This window comes from Anopheles merus, chromosome 3L (genome assembly GCF_017562075.2).
Source record: "Anopheles merus strain MAF chromosome 3L, AmerM5.1, whole genome shotgun sequence".
Classification (NCBI taxonomy): domain Eukaryota; kingdom Metazoa; phylum Arthropoda; class Insecta; order Diptera; family Culicidae; genus Anopheles; species Anopheles merus.
In genome coordinates, this window is record NC_054085.1 from 24898989 (window position 1) to 24922420 (window position 23432).

Below are 23432 nucleotides of genomic sequence, written 5' to 3' on the forward strand. Positions count from 1 at the left end.
ACTAAAGGGGGTTTCTTTACCCCTCAGGTTGAGTTCGGGAAGAAGTTCAACTTTATAAACAGGTAGATAATTTAAAGCCACTTGATCGTACATTCGCAAGGGAGGCTATCAAGGTACGACTCGGGAGTGAAACTACTTAATCAGTTTAAATACCAGCTTGGGACTGGCTTTAGGAAGGTGTTGTTTTAAATGCTTCCCTCTCTATTAAATTCCTAACACGTCATTCTAAAACCTGATTTAAATGTGAAAAAGAGGTGATTTGTAGTAAAGAAGGCATATATGCCACAAAGAGATTGAAGGATTTTAGTAGTTATTTAAAAACAACGAAAATAATGTGCAAACCTATATATGCTATAAAAAATTAAAATAATTGCTTTAAGCGCCTAGATTTATGCAATTTGTGTTACAAAATTCACTTTCCAATGAGCTGATGCCTGATTGTTACTTCTGCAGGATCTGTGTTTTAATTATGATTTACAAAATTATAATTAACACAAACGGTGTTGCGTTGTGGTTACCGTTTACTGGAACGAGCGTGGTTTCGGTATGTTTCCCTACTCAAGAACTATCCTCCAGCCGTTCGGTTAAACAACGAACAAGCGTGAGGTTGTTTTCACTTCACAACCTTTGCACCACACGGTACCCCATACCGTACGGGGGATGTGGTTGTTCCCCGATGGCTGCCCGACGAACCGCTCAATCAGCAAACAGCGGAGCGGAGAAATTTGCGCAAACTTTGGGCGAAGCCCACCGCGCTACCGTTGTTGTTTCGGCTTCGGGAATTCGCGGCGCATTTAACATAAATTAAAGCAAACGATGTACCGGTGCTTCCCATCCGTGCGGGATTGCATGGGATTTGTACGGTGGCAAGCATCGGCAAGTGAATTGCTTGCGAAATTAGGGCACCGGATAGGGCTCGAAAATGAGCTACACCCGCTTCCGTTCAGACGGGTTTATGGTTGAAGCATGTTTTTTTCCCAATTCTCCTCCCCCGAGAATGGATGGGATGGTCTTACCGTTGTTACGAGCCGCCCGGCCAGCTGGTTCTCGTCCACCTTCGCATCGTAGAACATGTGCTCGAACACGGGATTGTGCAGGTTGGCCGGCAGGATGGTGATTTTGACGCGCGTAAAGCTCGTGTACACGCCGTCCGTTACCGAGACGTTCAGGATGGACACATGCTTCTCGGCAAAGTTCTGCATGTTGACCAGCGTGATGATGCCGCTCACCGGATCGATCCCGTACGTCTGCAGCTCGTTGCCCTGGGCAATCGTGTACACCAGCCGATCGTGATCGATGTAATCCGGATCGGAGGCCGACACGACCGTCACGAACTGGCCGCGGGATGCGTGCTCGGACAGGACGCATGAGTACGACGGCTGCTCGAACTTGGGCGGGTTATCGTTCATGTCCATAACTGGAGAGCGGGAAAGAAAAGTCGAAGGAAATGGTTATTAAACAAATGTATATAAAAAAAGATATATTTAAAAACTTTTATGGCAAAAGTATAAAATGTTCCTAAGCTGATTTTGAATGTTGAATCTTAAAAAAATAAAACAAAAGATAAAAGATAAAAAAAGAAGTTTTTTTTTATAAATATTGAAATCAAGTTTAACACAAAACTAATGCAACAATCAACACAAGTTAGACTTTTATCCATTATATGTTAAAAAAATTATCTAAAAGAGAAGACATAAGAATCATGGCTATTCATTTTGTATACTTTTAGGCGCTTAACAGGTAAAACAAGTTAGAATTTTTGTTTTGTCAGAAAAAAATAATTTGCATACTTTTAGGCGCATATTACTTTTAGGCTTAATTTGCATAACTTTAGGCGCTTGTTAAGATTAAATAAGATGAGATTGCTTACTTCTTGATACTTTATTAACTTCAGCTAACAGAAAAGCAAGAGTTGAACTAATTTTGCATACATTTAGGCACTCAGCATTGGGAATTTATGATTATACAGATTAACTATAGTTAAGAAAACAAGCAACTCAATTTAAAATTTCCAAGTTCCAGATCCAATTTGTGAAGTTAAAAATGACAAAAACAAAACCTTAAAACAGATAATGATTGCACAATCAAACGACATCAGGCTTAGTTAGTACTACACCACCAATTTTCCTTCAACCACACAAACTCCCTGTACCTAGCATACGCTACACGTACGGCCCCGAACACAAAAGCACCCTGGAACTAAATCAAAACAAATGTTTGTCACCCCCGCTGCCGCCATTACCTGACACCCAGACGTGGGCAGTGGAGCTCAGGCTCGGTACGCCCTTGTCCGACGCAACGACGGTAAAGTGATGGTGGCTGAGCGTTTCGTGGTCGAGCGATTTCTTCAGATAGATCACCCCGTCCGCCGGGTCCATGTGGAAGTGTTCGGAGGTGTTCTTGGAATCCGTCTGCAGTGCGTAGTTGATTACCTGGTTGATACCTGGAGGGTTGGACGGGAGGGAAAAACAAAAAACAAAAACAAAAAAAACAGAAAAGGTGACGTATGAGTGGTACAATGTTAGCAAATTTGTAACCAGTGCTACCGACATGCTTAATTAAAACGATGAGCAACAGAGCGCATGGAGCGGGGGAGCACATGGGGAGCTGAGAGGGGCGGGTGATGCGGTCCCGTGTCAAATAAAACGATTGAATGAATCCTTTAGCAGCTGCTTTTTGTACGATGTTCCCCCTAAGATTTTTCCCTTTTTTGTGTTTGTTTTTTTTTCTTCGTTTGTCGTACTGGATTGCTTCCACCGAAAGATCTTCTGTAGCGGTAGCTACGGCTGGCAGCGCACCGGTTTGGGAAGCAGAACGACAACCTATTCGTATACGGAATGCCACTCAAGTGCTTCGCCCACAAGCGCATCCTCTCACACGTAATGGTGGTGCGTGGTCGAGAGTAACGTTCTTCACCGTGCACCGGTGGTCCTGGTGCCGTCTCGATTGTGGTGCTGCACGGCTCGAGTGTGACGGAGTTCTCATTAGATAAGTACCCGAAGCGGCGAAGAAGTACGCCCGACATGTCGATGATGCTTCTGCCAACTCGTTCCCCGCGGTAATGATGATTATGGTGATAAAAGAAGTCGACCAAAGCGAACCCCACCCCAAGTGCCAGTGCGAGATATGTGCCGCTTGGGTTAGAACTGGTTCTTACCACTTGCAGGATTTACTTGGAGTCGTGTTGGCAGCATATGACAAGGTAAATGACTTATAATGATCCAACTGCAACTGCACACGCCCGGGCAACATTTCTCTCTGGGACGGGTAGCCGCAATTCTAATGAGTTATTTTGCTCTAAATCATAATTGCACACATATTTAAGTGGAGCAAGCTAAGTTTTGTACACGTAAAAGCAACACGGACAATTTAAATTAAGATTGAAAGGAACTGTTATCAACCCGGAACACCTTGCGCGGAACGTAATGAGTGCAATCTTGATGTATCACGCGCTTGGTATCAATTCTCGTTATCCAGCTTGGATACTTCCCGGACCTTCTCTGGGCAGTGGCGAGTGAGAGACCGGGATGAAAAATCAATTCACGGACAGGTGTGCCTTACCATCTCACTAGAAATGGTTTGTAATTGAAGTTAATAACCGGCGACACCGACAATATCGTACTTCCGAGCAGCGCCGCACAGCGCAACGAGAGCAAAAGGAAGCTGCCAATCATTAGGACGGATCTTTCCGACGGGACCGACCGGGGATCGGACGTTTTGGACGTTGCGATGAAACTCATCAATCATTTCTGCGTCGACGGCGGGACCGAAAAATGGACCAAATTCCATCGGGATGAAAATATTGTCCTTTTACGAAAGTGCAAAAAAAGAGGAAATAAAAAAGACTGGATATCCTCGCCGTCCTTGGACTTTTGGTTTTGTTACAAGGAACATCAAGTCCATGAGGAGGTTTTTTTTTTGTTACGAGCAATCAATGTCAACGAATCTCTTGCGGACATGTGGCTTTGTGGGATTTTGCTGAAAGGTCTGGCCAGTGTCACCGGCAATGGAATGAGACATTCCGTTCGCCTAATAGAGCTCCATTATTGTTCGGAGGGCAACACAAAAAAAAACCCGCGAAGCTCACTCACACAAGACTAGCTGAGAGGCAGGATCCGACATCCTGAGGTCCTGCTGCCACCGGTTCACACGCTAAACGAAGGATACGGGCCGGTGCAGGTGTGCCGGGCAAGGCACATCTTTACGGCTGTCGCACGGGTGGGACTTACCGGTGTCGTTATCCTTTGCCTGCACCTTCAGGATGGCCGTACCGAAGGGGGCCCGCTCGGACACGGTGATGTTGTAGCTGTCCTGCTCGATTTCCGGCGGGCAGTCGTTCACGTCCTGCACCAGCACCGACACGGGCACCTCGGCCGACACGCCCGACACGCTGTCCGTGGCTCTAATTAAAAGTTCATAAGTCTGCCGCCGCTCGTAGTCCAGCTCGTCCACGACGTAGATGGCACCTTTTGGGATTGGGTGGGAGATTTTTTGTTTTATTACATCCGGAAAAGCGACGTGTAGTGGTGTAGGGAAGATATCGTCGTCGTCGTCGTCAGCATCATGGTTGGTGTCAGCAGCGTTGTCAGTAACGTTGAGGAAAAGGATGAACAGAAGAAAATGGACGATATGAAGGAAGAGAGAGAGAGCAAAGAAGAAACACATTAAATATTAAGATTATTATTTTTTTTTGCTGTTGCAAAAAGCACACACTTTTATAAGGATGATTATTTGCGGACCGTCTCTTAGCAGGCAATTTCAGCGAGACGGTTTACAACACAGTGAGAACGTCGGGTGCAGCGAGAACGACTGTATGTGCAAATATACGGTTTCATGCCACTTTGCAAGCCACAACATAAAACAAACCATTCCGTAACATGCTGGAACCCGGGGCGTCCCGGTGAGGTTTGACGGGTGAGGAGGAAAAGGGGGGGGGGGGAGGGGGGAACAGTGTGCCTGGGAGAATGACTTTTCCTCGGTGAGCGATACGAACAGGTGGTTAAGGGGCTGGACCGACATAAACGCAGCACTAGCACTTTACAGACCACTGCCGCCATGCCACACGCCTTGCCGGAAGGTGGGTGCAAAATGCAAATAACACTTTGGTACATTTTTGATCGCCCAACACGAGAATAAATTGTGTGTTTCGCCAATAATCATCATACACACTCCGGCGCGGGCATGCAGGCGCAGGCAGATGCAGGGCAGTGGAAAGGGAAAGCTATCAGGCAAAGGTTTAAATTAACGTGCGCTTTCGCGCGGGAGGTTCACACTGTGCACGCTGAAAGCTACATATTTCTCAAAATAAATGATGGCAATGATATAGTAGAGGGAGCGAGAGCGATGGAGCAGAGGGAAAGAATGAGAGTGAACTCGCCCCGTGCACATTACCATTCAGCAGCGGGTGTGCAGCGCGACACACCTTTGCTGAATTGAGCGATAAAAGTGAATTTATAAATTTAAAACACAAACACAGCAGCGAACCGTTGGCGTTAGCAGTGAGCGAAAAACGATAAACGCAAGTAATTGCATGCAAATTAGTGGCCTGCTTGCGAGGATCGTGCCCAGGCGTGGCCGGCAGTGTGCGAATTCAGCGTTGGGCTGACAGTTAACATTTTAATACGATTTTTTGAAGCATAAAGCGAGCATTAATTATTGATTGCACGCTGCGAACTCAAATAGCAGCTTGATTTGTTTGTGAAAAAAAACACACATTGATGCACTAAATAAACACACCAGCCAGTGGTAGCTGTGTAAGTGGCTTCCCTCTTTGAGTATTTTCAAACGCCTAAAGGTATGCAAATTATTGATTCACTTCCTTTTTAAGGGAAATTAGCGTTACACCAAAATTTAATATTTAATTTATTTATTATATATATATATATTGAAGTTAATGTTTTAATTCGGTTATTTAGTTAATAATGTAAAAAATTTCTAAATATTGCCAGCGACGTTTCTGAAAACATGCAACATTTGATTAATTTAATTAATCAATTAAATAATTAATTAATTAAGTTAAAATTAATAGTAAAATTATTTTTAATAAAATAATAATTGAATTGAATAAAGCAGTAAGCTTGTTTTGGTTTTATTTTCATTGCTTTAATAGTTAAACAGGTAGCTCTCAATCAGCCATATGTAAAGAATTTTAATTGCTTTATCATACATGCCATTAACTTTCAAATCAAGCTTTTATACGAAATATCCTAACCGTGCATTAGAGAAAAGTCATAAATATAGATGCGGTTTCTTTGCAGCGTTGTTTTTCTTCCCATTTGTCACACTAAAATTCCCAAATAGTCGCAACTACAGCAACAAAAAATCCACATAAAACTAATTGTTTCCCCATTCCGGAAACCACTTCATGCCCCCAAGCCGGACTGTGGCCTCACGGCACGAACCGCATTGCATTTCCGAAACAATCTCATCATGATTCCTCCCCCACTTGGTACCCCATTTCGGCTGGAATGCCGCAGTAGACGAAACGCGTAGCCCTGCCGAACGAGCAGTGTGTTTAGTCTATTCTGCACCATTACCACAGCGAGGGGTGCGCGCACGTGAGTGAAGCCACACCTCAGGAAGGTGTTTATGTATTATCATTATGGGAAACGCATAGTTTGTGGTTTTCATACTCTCGGTTTTGTGGGTTCAGGGTAACCGGCGGGTCGATCGTAACGGTGTGGCCGATTTTTCCAAACACAAAATGCGTACGTGATTTTCCGCACGAAATGAAAGTGTTGCTCTAGCACCGCCGCCGTACGCTGCTGTACAAAAACAATGCTCCAGTTTCATTTCCCAATTTGTTCGTCGGAGGGTTTTTCACACCAAGCCACACTTAGGCGTGATGTGCGTGGCTCCACATTAATACTGCGAAATCGAAATTGACCACTGCGAGAGCATGTATGGGTGTGTGTGTGTGTGTATTTTCCAAACAGTTTGTATACTGTCGACCCGAAAACCAAACGAAAGTGATAGCTTGTCGGCGGTACACACGGTGCGCGTCCCAGGCCAATGGATTTCCCCAACCAACCAAACCCGAAACGGTGCGCCGAACATCTCATTATAGTGTGGCAGATCGGTTGGAAAGTGTACTTTAATGCACTTCCCGGCGTGCATACGAACCAGTGTGCTCATGGTGGTTACTTATTGCAGCAAACTAATTGCCAAACGGATCGAAATATCGAATTCGAAAAGCTTCCGGGAAACGAGATATCAATATATTTGAATATATTGGTGTCCGCAAAAGAGAGAGAGAGAGAGAAAGGGGGGGGGGGGGGATGTGTGTGTGGGAGAAGAGTGCAGATTGAACGTAAAGCATGCTGTGCAAATAAATTAGAAACAGCCGGAATGATGATTTGGCATGAATATCGGGGGTGATTGTAGTTTGATGGTTTCAAAAATGTTGTGTTTTTGGGTGGTCGGTCGGAAGCAATTCTCGGCTGCATAATTTGTGCAATAGGGACATACCGTATCGGAAAGGGGTAGCTATTTTAATGAGTCGAGAACTGCTCATTTTGAGTCAGTTGCCGTACAAACGAGCATGTGGCGGAGTTTCGGGAAATGAAACGGTCTGGTTTCGAGATAATGATGTGAGAGCGTTCTGGCTAGCAATCGTTGATTAGTTTCAACCAGATTTCGAAGAAAATCAAAAACTAATAGAAGCTAATAAAAATTACAGAATAGTATTCAATACATGCAAACGTTTGATTAGAATTTAAAACATAGTCCAACAACGAAATGATTAAAAGATGAATTATTTTAGATGAGTTATACGATTATCTAAAGTTTTACAGGGTTTTCCGGAGGTTCTCATAGTTGTAGGACTCTTCCTAGATTCTTTCTGATGGGAAGTGAACTCCTCTGTGGCAACCTTTTATTCTCATTGGATTTGTCCACCAAGGGTTCCATAGAGTCCAATTCCCATTACATTAAGTTCATTTCACGTTTGAAAGAGTCTATAAAGTGTCTCACAGCTATGAGAACTCCTGCAAACCTTTAAAAGCATAACAGTTAAGCATGCTTAAATAGTACTGTTAATTGTAACTTCTAGTGTGCATTGGAATACCACTTTTTGTATCATTTGTTGTATTAAATAAAGATATCAAATGCAAACAATTTCAGGTATACAATCCAACAAAATGAATTTGTTTTAATTTTATTAAGAAGAAAAGGTAGCGCCACACTCTCCGATGCCCTGGTGCTATCGACCTAAGGCAGCATCTACCAGATAGTGTTCGTTATCATATTTGAAACACTTTAATTTTTTTCCATTATTTAAAGCTTCAAAAGATGTTTAAATATCCGAATAAAAAAAACCGAACCAATAGATGTACAAGGCAACAGAGCAAAAACCGGGAAAAGCCTACAAATATTCCAATTGCTTCTAAAAGGTTTCCGCTGCTTCATGTGATCAATACGATCGCGCAAACTTCAAACGAACCAAACCGCTGTACGGAAACTCCAAACATATTTGCGTTCCGTTATCAGTTTGCTTTGGTTGGTTCAATTTTACCGCTTTGTTCGAAAGAAGAATATTTTGCTCACCGATTCTATGGGTGTGTTGGCTTTTTTTTTTTTGCTTTATTGTTGTAACGCGTGTAAGCCGGATTTGGCAGAAGACCCAGTCACCGCACACAATGCTTCAATCAGCGAAATCATTCATCTGTTTTACCGCCCATATCGCGTATGACGCGTAGGCGTGAGAGGATTTAACAAAAAATGCGAATAAAAAGGGGATGGACGCGGAAAATGCACCGTTTTTCCAACACCGCACGCGTTTGAATATCGATTAAATCTCGGAATCGGTATCTTTTTTTCTTCTTCTTTTGGGCCCGCGCTCCCTTTTGCCCCTCGTTTTATCGGCGTTTACCCATCGTAATGGTGATTCCCGTTTTAAGGGCTTTCAATGGGCTTTCATTGTATTGGGGGCGGTGTGTCGTTGCATTTTTTTTTGTGTGCCATTTTTGTGCCTCCCCGATACTGATCGCCATCATTTTCACACCGAAAACACACACACCTATTTCTTTGTTTGGGTGTTTTTTTGTCTATGTAGGGGGTTTTATGTTATTTTTTTCTGTCCAGGCTGCATTTCCTTCCATTTGGGCGTGGACAAAGCGATAGGGAATTTAAGTGAAAAACAAAGCAAACACATAACTACATATTTATTTACCTATATTTACGCAGTGGGTGAATGTTGATAACGCGAGTGTCTGGGTTTAGTATATAATGACATTAGTTGGGTGGTAAGATTTGTTTGTCCTTTTGCTATGGTGAAGTTTGTCAGGCTTCAAATATTGAAATGGGAAATTGTTTACGATGCTAGTTTTATTCCAGTGGGGATTAAACAAAATATTAGATATTCTTTAGCACACACACTCTCACAAGCTTACCCAAAGTCCAGAGCCATTCCACTGTGAATTGGTCTTCGTTTGAGCTTTCATCGCACGCGATAGGTTTCCACGAACTATAAAAAGCGGGGTTTGTTACTCACCGCTCTGCATTTAAATCTTGCTCGAGTGTTCCAACAAACCACGATATGTCCACCTTATCGCGTGAGTAGCGAACCAACAACAAAAAAGGGCCCCGAAAAAAGGACTGGTTCGACGATCAAAACACCACACACTCGCAAAATCCGGACCGGAAAGTTAATTCCGGTGCAATTCCGGGGATCATAAAATCGCACAATGGCAAGCTTCGAAAATCCACCCGTAAACCTGTCCCGTCGGCAACACGCTAGAATGTTGTGAGGGGGGAAAGGACAGATAGTGAATAACCGTTCAATCCCTACCGCATCCGATAGGGGAGGGAAATATTTTTCCATCGATGATTTAATATTGCTTCGGCTAGTGCTTTAGACTGGTTTCACTCTATACAATAGCCTAAAACTATACCCGTTGGTGCAACAATCGAGATTTCGCAGCACCGGAGTGAAACAAAAAAGGAAACGAAGCGGCTCAGTACACACAACAGATCCTATTAGTTGAACGATAGTGTAGCAACGGCTTTGGGCTACGAGAGCGCACAAGCTGAGGGCTATAAGCCTGTCTATTAGGTGCGTGAGCAAAGTAAGCGTACCGTTCTTAGTGGACGTGTTTGCGAAGCAAAATATTCAGTAGTTAGTAGTACAAAGATGGCGCTAGCACTGAAGTGTTATTGGAGTTTAAATCAGTTAATAAAAATCGTCATCATTTACACATTTACTATCAGAGATCAATTATTTCAAAAACGTTTTGCATGTGCAATTTAAAACATTTAATCCTTAGATTTAGAAGTTTTAAACATTTGAAACATTTAAAATATTGTTGAAAAATATTACAATAACGAAATCTATCAGTTTCTAACACATATGTTGCATACTTTCAGGCGCTCAGGCGACCACAAAATAATCTTTGCTAGAAGCAACGAGCGAAAAATCTACAAAGCACTACCAAACAACTTGACCTGCTGCCACCAGTCATACATCTAATGCAAAAAAGACACAAACTTTTCCAACCAATTTAAATCATTGATTGACAAGCATTCAGGAAGAAAATTGCATTACTTCCAATTAAACAACATCTATTCAATATCTGCGATCTCTACGACAAATGCGCAAAACTAAGTAAATAGCCCAACGGTGTATAAATGAAAAATAAAAAGTATTCGAAACACCACGCCATCATCTGCAGGTCTACTAGGCTCAGTGCAAAAAGCTTCCATCCAAAAGCCAAAATGAAAAATCCATCGATTCTACCAGAACAATAAATGTGCCGATAACGGGGACGCCGTGCGAAAACTAACAACAGATCGGTGAGTGTGTGGGGCAGAATATCTACGATCTCAATTTTCTAACCCCACGTGAGGCCTAGGTAGGATTCGGATTAAGTCGCGCTACTACAGGGTTTGCTTTGCTGCAAGCGAAACCAAGTGTGGCCAGTATGGAGTTTGAATATTTCAACACCTGATCGGAGTGTTTTATCGGTTTTTTTTTGCAAAATACCAAAACAAGGAAAACAAAAACTATATGAATTTCTCCCATAAATATGCTCCATTCTCTCGTTAGAACCAATAACATGGTTCAAAGGTGACTCCAGCAAAAACACCAGCATTGCTGCACCACCGCGGCACTAAAATAATACTGTATCACAGTACCGGGAAAAGCCCACTAGCACACATGCACGCTCTAAAACATGAAATGGGTTGGGAGATTGGGAAATCGCTTGCATGCACGGTTTGGCAGAGAGTTTGGCACATGCTGTGCTGCTACTGTAGCCCGGATCTCGGGGCACTGTAAAGATGGATGTGTTTAAAATAGAGCCAGGGCATACATTACTCGCCAACCGTTGCGAGCAACACACGCCCGCCCCAAATTCACGTAGCGGTGGTGGTACTGAATGTTTTAAATGTATGAAGTGCAGCACGACAAACGCGTACTTGGAAAAAAGGAAAAGGCGAAACAAGTTCATACAAATAATTTATGCAATTTTCTACCAAAGGATGGATGAAATGGATTTTAATTTAACATTTTTTCCTGCTTTTTGTGTTTTTTCATTTTTTTTAATTTGAAGCATTTTTGAAATCGTCGCAATTTCATGGAAAAAGCGTCCGTTGCTTGCTAAACTGTTCTATGTTTTGCATGGCTGTGACATGACGGTAATGAAAACGAATATCCATGGCGAGAAAGAGTTACGTACGGAACGATTTGAGTTTTTTTTTTTATTCCCTCGGATGAAAAGATCGAGTGTGAGTAGACAATTTGATATTTAAGTTTTGCTGGAAATTATAACTAAATCCTACAAACATAATACAATGATAATCCTATAAAAGGAACGATTAAGCGTGTAATTGACATTATGCTTATAAATATATGTATTTGGAATGAAATATTAAAATTGTGTTGAAACAAAAAATAAATAATGTGATGATTAAAATCATTATACCCCTAAATGTATGCATTATGCATGGCAACTTTAGGGTTATAAGGTTTCGTCGATGGTTAAAAAGGAACACATGTGAACGTTTTACGCCATAAAAAGACAGAATGGTTAAAATAACAACAACACGAAAAACAAAAAACGAAGACACGCAAAATGTAGATTATTATGAGTATTATTGTGAGCAAACTGTGTTTAATTTAGCATATCATGTTTGTGTGCATTATGCTGGTAATTGCTGCGAGCTGGTGTGTGAAAGTAAACACGTTTGGTAAGCGTATTAAAGATCGTTGTGCGACAATCCAGAGGATGAGTGTGAGTGAAAAAAAAACGAAAAAACAACAAACGTGTGAATAATATACGACACAATCTATACAGCTAGTGCACAACAACACATTGAGGACGGTGACAACAACAAACACAAAATACAAAACACGAGCAGTGGACGATTTCGATGGGATTTGAATGTTTTTTTTTTTTTGGTCGATTTAAATTTCGTCCCTTGCGATACTCACATGGCCCGTTGGTACTGTCCGGAGCTTGATCGCGGACGTGATGGTTGACGATGTGGCAAGAAATGGGTAGAAAAGAGACACAGAAAATAGAATAATCATTTGAATGGAAATGGAAATAAAATCATGTAGTTCCGGGAACATTAATGCGCTTCGCGTGCGCTTCGATGTAGCTGTTTGATGCGCTTTGCTGGGGTGTTATCGATACGGATCAAACAGCTTGGTACACTCGTGGACGCCTATAGTGTGCTAGAGCTCAACCGAAGCGTTGAAAGGATTACATTTGCATTTGGCACCATTTTGTGAGTGAAGTTTGCAAACATATCAATAAAAAAAAACACAAAAACACATTTGAATTACAATTACCACGATAAATACCCTTGCCAACGCTTCACCACATGAACATGATCGGTATATTTATATGCAGAGCATTAAGCGTGAATGATGTATCAATTTTGAGCTTGATGAATGTATGTAGATTCAATTACACGAAATAATGTGAATAGCAATTTTACCATCGTTATTTCCCGCAAACCCCGCACCCGTTCTGTTGCCTCCTCGTTAATACACACATTTTTTCGCCGCTCGATGCTTAATGACCGACCACCCGAAGCGAAAACCGTGCCCGTTATAGCAACATGAGCGCCTAAATGTATGTAACGTGAGCCTCAAGCATACTGGCTCACGCTATAAGCAGTGGCGCCTAGCGAATGTAAACATAATTAATCTCGACTGGAGGCATAGCACGGCCTGTATTGACCGTAAGTAACGCGTTAATGTTTTGCTTACTGGAAATGCTGCCTTTGATGCTGCTGGAACGCTGCGTATGGTGTTGATGTTATTGTTGTCCAAATTAAACAAACCAAATCTCGCCCTACCCGGGCTGCAATTATGGCATTCCGATGGAAATAGCGCGCGACTTCACGCCCGCTAAAGAAAGCAGTACTCGGTGGCCAAATGCTAGTCAAAAGTGACAGGGAATTTGTTTCCTCCCTCCGCACAACGCACGTGCATTGCTAATTGCAGCAGGAATGCGTCTTTGATGTGTGTGTATGTTCGTAGCAGTCAACATTTAAGACAGGGACAGTAACAGCGGAAACGTGCGAAATTTACAACGTTGCTGCTGCTGGTGCTGCTGCTGCATTTTCTACCTAAAGATTCTTCTTGGAAGCGAGTGGAATTTTAGGTAGAATCCTAATTTAATTGCAATTTCCGGAGCAAGGAAATTGTATGCAGCCCATCCGCTAATTAAGGGTAGGCATTTAATTAGTGTAGTGAAAACCTCAACCGGAGGAAAAGCTAGTATTCATATTAGCATTTGTTCACAGAATGTGAACAATTTGCCTATAAACAATAGCAAATCAAACGCACGTTGGAATACCGTTAATGAAGCTCGTTAGCTATGAGTTACATTTATCATTACAAATAAACTAAATGATTGAAAGTGTATCTTGCGTATCAGGTATAGATTAGAAGCTGTATTGAAAAGTTAAAGTAATTTAGACCATTTAGCGTATTATATTGTTTTATCTATGCGGTTTGATGCAAAGCAAATAATCTTTGCCATTATCCGCCTTTGTTTATGCAATATAATGTAACCACCTGTAGCTTTTTATACTATAATAATATAACGCCTTTATGTATGCAATCCAAAATACAAAACTAAGCTTATAGAATCAACAGCTTAAAGACTCAAAACTTAAAGACTTTCAAAGATTTTATTTAAATTTCCTTTTTTGTGGAGAGACTCTCAGTGTAGAGTGTTTTATTCTTTTAAGCTTTTGTGAGATGATAAAAACGTTTTGCATACTTTCAATTGCTTCATGTCACTGGCACAATATAAATCTTTCACAATGAAGAATATAAATACAATACATTGTCCAATGTAGCACTGTCACAAAATAAAGCTCTATTAAAGCGAATATTAGCAAAATACTCTTCCACGGTTGACCATACATTTTCTATCTTCGGGAGGATGTGGTATCCGCTTTTGTCATACGATAAAGACATGTTCTCCCAAGGACAAGATTTTAGATCCTTTCAAAATTTTCAAACTAGACCAGATAAAGAAGGGAATAAAAAACAGCAATATTGTTTGTCATTTTTCCAAAAGGATTTCCGGTTTTCTTTTAAGTCGAGCTTTCCCCCTCTCTCGGTGTGCTTGTTGTTGATAACTTTTGCTCTGCGAAAGACTTTTCATCCTTTTCTTTCCTAAATTTCCAAAGGATATTGTTTCCTCTTCTGGCCCACATCTTCATCGAAAAAGATTTTCCCAGAACAAACACAAACGACAGCGCACGGCAAACGATTTAAAGCTCTAAACCGGCAGCAGTTCTAGCGCAGCGAGTGTGTGCGCTTATGTGTGGCAACAGTAAACCGTTTTGATTGCTGTTTTGATCCGGTTCCGTACGGCTTGGCGAAGCAACTTAACCGGAAAATAAGACATTGTTACGGAATCACGAACAAAGCCGGTCGCCGGGAGGCGTGCGTGTATGTGGGTCTTGTTGACTCGTACAAAGTCAGCGTCCGTTATGCTCGTTATGTGATCTGCTGGACTGTACTGGTTGACTGTGTCGGTGGGACACACAGCACACACTCATACACAATTACTCAAATCGTGCAGCTAGAGAGGTGGGAGGAGTAATTTTATTCATCCCGAAGGAAGCATTTTTATTGCACTCTGTTGTGCGGAATGGGCACGCCATTAAAAAGGCTGTCCATTTCCGAACGGTTTGAACAGCGCAACAATGTGAACAAAGCGAATGGACGTTTGCTGCATTGAAGCTGCTACGAGATTGTGCTTTATTTCGACTTCAAGCATTGCTCTTTTGCTGAGTAGACTAGATGCACTATTAAAGTATTACCCACGAAGTGAAAGAAATTGCAATTGCGATTTTTGCCTGAAACTAAAACGATTGGCCGTTGCTTTTCCCTTTTGCAAGCAAACCTAATTGTAAGATAAGGTTCACAGTGTGATGACTTTTCCGAAGCAAATAAAGATCGACTCCAATCGAGCTGCAATTAGGGTGTCGATGGCAAAGCGAACGAACGTACGAAACGCGAGAGCACCAAAAGGTCAATTCATTGGCATTTCACCCGACGCATTTCTTACAATCGAGCGCTTGATGATGGCAACACACACAGTAGTGTTGTGTTGCACATTTCGTGTAGCTCCATGCATGGAAAGGTCAAATTGAAAAGGATAGCAGCGCGCATAGACGAACGCTTCTATGCTTTAAGCAATCTACCACACACACACGCACACGGTTTGCACGAGAGTGTTTGAAAATGCATTTTCAATTGCTGTAATGAACTTTTACCCAAAGGAGCGCAGGGAGCATCACAAAGGTTTCGGTATCTCAATTATCGTCCGTTCGAGGGAAGAATTGAAAATTGAAACCAATTTGCTGTGTGATTTGCTTGCTTTGAAATGGGAGCGAAAAGATGGTATAGTGCAACTGCAACACTTACAAAGTGACGTTTGAGAGCTTCATCTTGATTAGAAATGGGGGGAAAAATCAATCCAATTGAATGGTTTAATTTCAAAAAGGGCATTTTTTCTTTGCCATTTTCATTTTGCTTTCACTAATTCCACCCAACTATTTATTTTTGTTCCTTAACTGCAGAAGCAGTAAAAAGAAAATCATCAACAGCAAAATCAATGATTAAATAGTACTTTCCACTAGAAAATAACACTATCGGGATAAATTATATCTATTTAAACCACCAGTCGAAGCCCCATTACAAGAAACCGCAGTAAACCCCTTACCAAGGAATGAAGCATAACGACCAACTAGCGCGCGATACGTTTCCTAATGACCGGATGTGCCGCGGCATGCCGGAAATGGAAACGCAATAAAATTCTGCCAACTACCGTCTGGTAGTTGGTGCCATTGCTTTCTTTCTAAAACAAATTTAATTCTTCCTCAACCCACTGGTACACTTAAAGAGCACGAAATTGCCTACATTTAGGCGTTTATAGCTATACAGCGAAGCCAATTAGCAAACGATCGGTTGCTTGTCGATTTGGAGAAGGATAGTAAAAAACAGGCAGCCTAAACAATGGTAATGCACCATTCCACACCAAGACACAGCTTTAAATTAGGGGCCCATTTTGTTCCTTGCTTCCGTTGCAGCAGTGGAGTGATTAGCTGGGGCAGGACACTTTATTTTTTCATACACTTCTACACGAAGGCAGACGCTAGCTAATCGTCACACAAGCGCAACCGTTCACCCCGTCGAATGGTGTGGTAAAATATTTGTCTGGCGCAGTAGCGCGGTAGAATTTGATGCACGTGAATTATGACTCCTTTGTTTTGTAATGTAAAAAACAACACAACAATAACACCAACAGCGTACAAGAAGCTCCAAACGGGAGAAAATGCCATTCCGATGCCAAACTTTAATCGCGTAATGTTTCAACGTTCCTGTTTTTTGTTTTGCGCTAGAGATCACGCTCCATCACAAAGCAGCAGCATCAAAGGCAGCGAGCACCAGCAGAACCGTCCGAGCAACAGTGGAAGCAACATTCCAACAGCTCCAAACTTGTGAGGAATTTAGCTCCGTCGGAAGGTATCAGCGACCGTAGCACCGGCGGCACGACGAAGTAACGAGCAGCGGCGCGATTCGAGACAAAAATGTAACTACTGTTCGATGAAGCGAGTTTATTAAATTCTACCTCCCCCGGTTGGAAGAGCTTACCGAAAACAAACGACCAAAAAAAAAACCCAAGCGAAACAACGAATGCTTGACAAGTGCCGGCGAGCACTTCCCAACAGTAAGAAAATTCCAACACACATACACAGACAAAAAATTGCCTCCGCTGCAAAGATCGGACACACAAAAGACCTGGTGGAATCTGGGAGATTGTTTCACTTTGTCGATTGCTTTTAATCGACGTAAGGTATGTTTTTTTTTTGGGTGATGATATGCCTGCCATAGAAAGGAGAAAAAAAAACACGATCAAAACCTAACCTAAAACAAAGCGCTTTGAGAGACGGAGAGCGAAGCAGAGGCGGACAAAAAATCGCCAGCGAATTGGAAAGAAAAATATCACGTAAAACGTGAAAGTGACGAAGCACGAATGGTCTACCAAGGCCGGTCTGACCGGTACCGTATCCTCCCGGTGAACGTCAAGGAAATTAATTCTCTGGAACTGTTTGCAACCCGCTACACGGTGCATTGGTTTCCGTCCACCGGAAACCGGACTCGGCGAATGAGAAAGTGAGGAACAGAACACAGGAGCAATATTTTTCTATGCCTGCATCCGTGTGTCTGTGTGTATGTGTGTGTGACTGTTTGAGGTCTTCTATCACTTTCGGCAGTGGGTGGTAACCACCGCCCCATGCTGCTCAGAACGTCCGAGTAGAGAATAGTGGCTAACCAAAAGAAAAAAGCTTCTTCTAGCAATCAACCACGGGAACCGAATCCGGTTCGAAGGACCAAAACTTTTGCACCACAGTAGCGGATGGAAAGAACAGACTCTAGAGCGAAAGGGAGAGAGATTGAGCCCACATAGCTTCTGGTGTGGGTTCTCAATACTAATTTATCGGATGACAGTTTGAGCTGAGGGGGGGAGTACGGTTTCACTATATTGCTGTTAAGAAAGAAAATAGAGCACAAAAAACTGGAGAGAAAACTGTGTCTCTACCGCAGGGCGTGCGTTGCGTGACTTACCCGTGTTGAAATCGACGGCAAACTCCTCCATCTCGTTGCCCTTCACGATGCTGTAGATCAGCTTCCGGCCGAGCGGGCTCTCCGCCTGGATGGCAACCGACAGTGGCGAATGCAGCTCGATGTTTTCCGCAACCGTGTCCGAGTAGAACTGCTTGCTGAACACCGGCATCGATTTATCTATCACCTGTGCCGAGGGGGAGGAGAGAGGAAGAAAATCGAGAATGAGAATGTGGCTGTGGTGCATCTAGCAGGTAGCTGCCCGCGAGCTGTGGCCAACCGTCCGACGAACGATTCAATCGAACGTCGGCTTAGAGCATGTTTAAGCTGAATTCAATGATCGAAACCGTAAGCTGGGTCAGGTTAGACGTTCCAGAACGGAGAGAGAGAGAAAAAAAAAACAGCATTGCCTCAGGTGAGCGCTTTCTAAAGAGACTATATGATGGGGCATGTGGGTATGTGGGACAGACACAAAAAAAGAAAAATGAGCACAAATTTAGGTGAAGGCTAGAGCTTACCAGATGGCACGTTTTATCAGGCCCGACCGGCTAAATGCAAATGATATGCAAATGGGGCGGGGGGGGGGGGGGGGGGGTAATCATTCAGCGCAGAAGATAATGCTAAATTGAACGGTTTTTGAAATGCACACAGCTCCCGAAAGGCCCGAATGTTTGCCGAGTGACCCAGTTCTGTGGCTGGCACAGAAAAATGGGCTATCAAAATTAATAAGTAAAATGCGCCTTTTCGCTCCGAGCGATGAACCAACTTCCGGCACGTACAAAATAGACACTTCCTGGGAAACAAATCACGAACAAATACACCATCGCAACCGCGCAACACCGCAGTTCCACCTGGCAAGGGAAAATGCGCTGCTGACCCTAATCCTGTTGTGATAAATTTGTCCGATTGTGCCGCCACCGGGTGGTGAAGTAAAAAAAAAAGAAGCTTCCCGCGATGTACAAAACGGACCGCACCGGCGAGAAGAAAAAAGGTGAGAAATCTAGTGCCGACGGGGCCGTATCGTTCGATGGCCAATTGCCGCCCAAATGGAGCTAAACCAGCCTGGCAAGGAGGGCGGGAGAGACACCTCGGGGCTAATGCAGCTCGGCACGGCATATAGGCAGGATATACCTGCATTCAATCAATGATTCAATGATTAATGACTGCATTCAATCAAAAGCGAACAAAATGTTTCGTATCCTTCCGTGCGGATCCTGCTCTACCTGCTTGGCCCCGTTGTTACCTTAACGCTTATTGGCATACCGTTTGGTTGTTTTTGTACGTAGTCAAGTAGTCTGTTACACGAAGACATATGAGCCATACCATCGGGTGCTCTGTTCGTGCACGGATGCTTCCAACGGTAGATCGTTTCCGACCTGATGAAAAGGTCGCTGCCCAAAATGCCGGAGGGAGCTCTCCGGGCGATGATAAGCAGCTGGAGCAGGATGAGATGTTGAATGGATGTACACACCCTTCTCTCCACCAAAAAAAAAAAAAAAAAAAGGATTGTTCCGTCGTCCATCCGTTCCAGCCAATGGGACGTGTGAACACGTCCATGATTCATGAAGCTCGTATCACGCCGGGAAGGTTAGGAGACGAACCCCCAAAACAACCCAAAACAAGGGGGGCATGCGTGTGCGGTGTGTTGCAACAAAATGTTATTCTAACTGAAAGAACCTCTTGACAGAAGGAGATGGGATGAGAAAAAGGACGAGCGATAAAAGTAACAGTAAACCTCAAACAAAGGGATGGGATGGCCAACCGTCGTACCCCATCGCTTCCGGAGATCCGGCCGGGATGGGTTTGTTCGGTGAAACACACACGCACAAACACACACTGAATGCCGATACCGTGGCTGAAGAACGGTAATAGGTTCCTCTTGAAAAACTTCCTGATTTATTACGGGTTTGCCTCTTCCCAAGGAAGGCATCGCATGAATGGACCGATTGAACCGACTCGCCGAGCTCGAACGCGGATGCTTCCGGCGTGATGAAAAGAAGAAGAAAAAAACAACGAGTGAGAAGCAAACCCATTTCTTACCTTCACGTGTACGGTAACGTCCGTCGAGCAGGGTGTGATGCCGCCGTCGTACGCCGATATCAGCAGCTCGTAGTCGCGGTTGTGGCCCTCGAGCGTCTGCTTCAGCGTCACCTCGCCCGTCTTGCGGTCCACCTTGAACAGCTCGCCGTGGCCGCGCTTCATCTCGTACCGCACCTCCCCGTTCTCGAAGCTGTCCAGGTCGAGCGCGTGCACCTTGGTGATGACGGAGCCGCGCGGATCGTCCACCGACACGACCGCGTAGTACGGCAGGTTCACAAACATCGGACAGTTGTCGTTGATGTCCAGTATCGTCACGTTCACGATGACGTGGGCGACGCGCGGCTTCTCCCGGTCCGGCTGCTGGGAGCGGGCCTCCACGATGAGCTCGTAGTTGTCGCGCACCTCCCGATCGAACTTGCGGCCCGTCGTCTGGATCGCGCCGGACGTTAGCCCGATCTGGAACATGTCGGTCGGGTTGAGGATGGCAAACTCGATGTGCTCGTTCAGCGTCGAGCCGAGCACGTTCACCACCGCGACGGTGCTGATCTTCGTGCTGTTCTCCATGATCGAACCCTCGTACGTCGGGCGCTGGAAGATGAGGCCCGAGTTTTCGGACGTCTCGACGTTCACGTGCACCTGCGCCACCTTCGCGAACTTGCCGTCCGAGACGCGCACCGCGAGACGGTAGGCGGGGCCGATGCTTTCGACGTCCCGCGTCGTGATGATGCCGGTGGTGGCATCGATGGCGAACACACCGTCCCGGTTGCCCTCGATGATGTCGTACCGGAGGGTGGAGTTTTCCGAGCTGTCCTCGTCGGTCGCGTTCACTTGCAGCACGGCCACGTTGGCGTAGGTCGGCAGCAGCAGCGTCACGTTGTACTCGCTCTGGCTGAACGTGGGCGCACAGTCGTTCACGTCCGTGATGTTGATGCGCACTTCCGCGGTCAGTTCCGACGTCAGCCGTGGCTTACCGAGATCAGTTACCTAAGCAATTGTGGCAAAAGAGAACGAACGAAAACAAGCAATATAGTACACGTTTCAATAAAAAAAAGACACTTCTCCGCACCGCGAGCCACTTACCTTGACGTGAAAGCTGAAGAACGGGATCTTTTCGTGGTCCAGGAACATGATCGTCTTGATCGCGCCGGTGCTCGAGTCGATGTGGAAGTACCTGCGCGGCAGCATATCCAGGATGTCGTAGTGGAGCAGCGCATTCAGGCCGGAATCGTCGTCCCGCGCCCGGATCACGAGCGGCAGCGAAGCGTTCACGAGATGATTATGGTTGCCCGTTATCGCACTGCCGTTCGGCGCCAGTGCCTCCGACAGCGTCAGCACGAGCGACCCGATCGGGGCCGCCTCCGACACCTCGCCCCAGTACACCTGCTGCTCGAAGTACGGCACGTTGTCGTTGCGGTCCAGCACGTTAATGGTGACCGAGCAGGTGGCCGACGCCGATGCCATGTTCGTGGCGCGCACCGTCAAATTGTAGAACTTGTTGTGCTCGTAGTCGAGCTGGTCCTTCGTCGTGATGACGCCGGTCGACGGGTTGATGAAGAACATGTCGCCCACGTTGCCGCCGATGATCTGGAACAGCAGCGACGAGGTGCTGCGTGCCTCCAGGTGGATGACGAACGTGCCGATCGGTTGGTTTTCGTAGATTTCCGCCGCCGGATCGTCCGAGATGAAGCGGGGCGGCGCGTTGTCCGCCATGCCGATCATGATGTGCACCGGGATCTGGGAGGAAAGCGGCGGCTTCCCACCGTCGGTCGCCTTCACCTGCAGCATGTACTCGGACAGCGTGCTGATGTCGAGCTGCTTCGCCACACTGATCACGCCCATGCTCGGATCGATGCCGAACACGTTGCCAATGTTGCCGCTCACGATCGTGTACGCGATCTGCGCATTGTCGCCCACGTCCCGATCGATCGCGTACACCTGCACCACCTGCGTCCCGACCGCTGCCGTCTCGTACACCTTCCCCTGCACGATCTTCGTCGTGAACTCGGGCGCGTGGTCGTTGTGATCGTGCACGGTAATGATGACGGTGGCGTAGTTGCGCTTCGCCGGCGTGCCCTGATCCTTCACAATCACTATCAGCACGTGCTCGGCGAGCGTTTCCCGATCGAGCCGGTGCGCCATCACGATGCTCCCGGTGACGGAGTCCACCCGGAACAGCTTCAGCGATACCGGATCCCTCGCCGCGTGCAAGCTGTAGAACAGCTTCTTGTCCTCGTCCTCGTCCGTCGCGTGCAGCTGCAGCACCTCCATGCCCTCCTCGATGTTCTCCGAAATGTCCACCCGGTACACCGACTCGGTGAACTCGGGCCGGTGGTCGTTAATGTCGATCACCGACACGTACAGCTGCGTGTACACCATGTGCACCCCGTCCGAGATGCTGATCGTGATGTTGTACTCGCGCTGCCGCTCCCAGTCCAGATACTTCGCCAGCAGCACGTTCCCATTGTCCCGCCCGATGTAGAACTCGTGCCGCTCGTCGCCGCCCACGATGTCGTACCAGACCTGCTCGCCGTCGGCGTCGGACGCCTGGATCAGCGTCACCAGGTAGCCGGGCGCATCGCTCTCCGTCACCTCCACGTGCTGGTCGCCCGTCTTCACCACCGGTGCGTTCTCCGACTCGAGCGGCACACCGACGACGGCCACGACGACGCGCGCCTGCTGGGAGCGCTTCGGCACGCCGTGGTCCTCCGCCCGCACCAGCAGATCGTACTCGGTGTCGATCTCGAACGTGCGGGCCGCGTAGATCACGCCCGTGTCCGGATCGATGCGGAACTTTTTCGCCTTCCCGCGGCCCGGCTTGATCGAGTACGTGACGCGACCGTTTTCGCCGATATCCTGATCCGTCGCCAGTACCTGCATGGGACCGAAAGATAATGAAAAGGCGCATTAGTGAGCGGGTTGGGAATGGTTGAAAGCGGTTGTGCTGCAGGGGAAAATCAAAGCACAAACGCATAAGCATTACATTAATAAAGGCTTCATTTACGCTAGCTAGACTACTTTCTAAAAATAGCTACGTTAACGTGGTTCATTAACTTTTGAGGCACAGAATTGTGCCATTTCCCTTTGATGTTGTCATACCACTCTGCTCTGGCAAACGATGGACGCCCCTTGTCTCGGCACTTTAGCATGAAACCCGTCGAGTAGAAGCAAATTGCGCTTCTAAATTGATACATTCTCTTTCATATCCTGTTTGTTTTTGCGCCAGTCAATTCGCATACAAGATGCCACCCTTGGGAGCGGGGTTAGCCTGTGTCGCTGACACCATATCGGAAAGCGT

General features: G+C 45.4%; 1 protein-coding gene across 1 annotated transcript in view; it reads right to left on the reverse strand.

Annotated features, from left to right (window-relative positions):
- The window catches only part of LOC121598567 (fat-like cadherin-related tumor suppressor homolog), a 35391-nt gene extending 12790 nt beyond the window's left edge, over window positions 1-22601 (reverse strand). The window contains 7 exon segments of the mRNA XM_041925587.1: window positions 1017-1417; window positions 2243-2443; window positions 4230-4466; window positions 12428-12451; window positions 18101-18284; window positions 20138-21121; window positions 21218-22601. Of these exon segments, the coding sequence (XP_041781521.1) occupies window positions 1017-1417; window positions 2243-2443; window positions 4230-4466; window positions 12428-12451; window positions 18101-18284; window positions 20138-21121; window positions 21218-22513 (3327 nt within the window). The 5' untranslated portion in view covers window positions 22514-22601.
- Window positions 22602-23432: the final 831 nt, after the last annotated feature.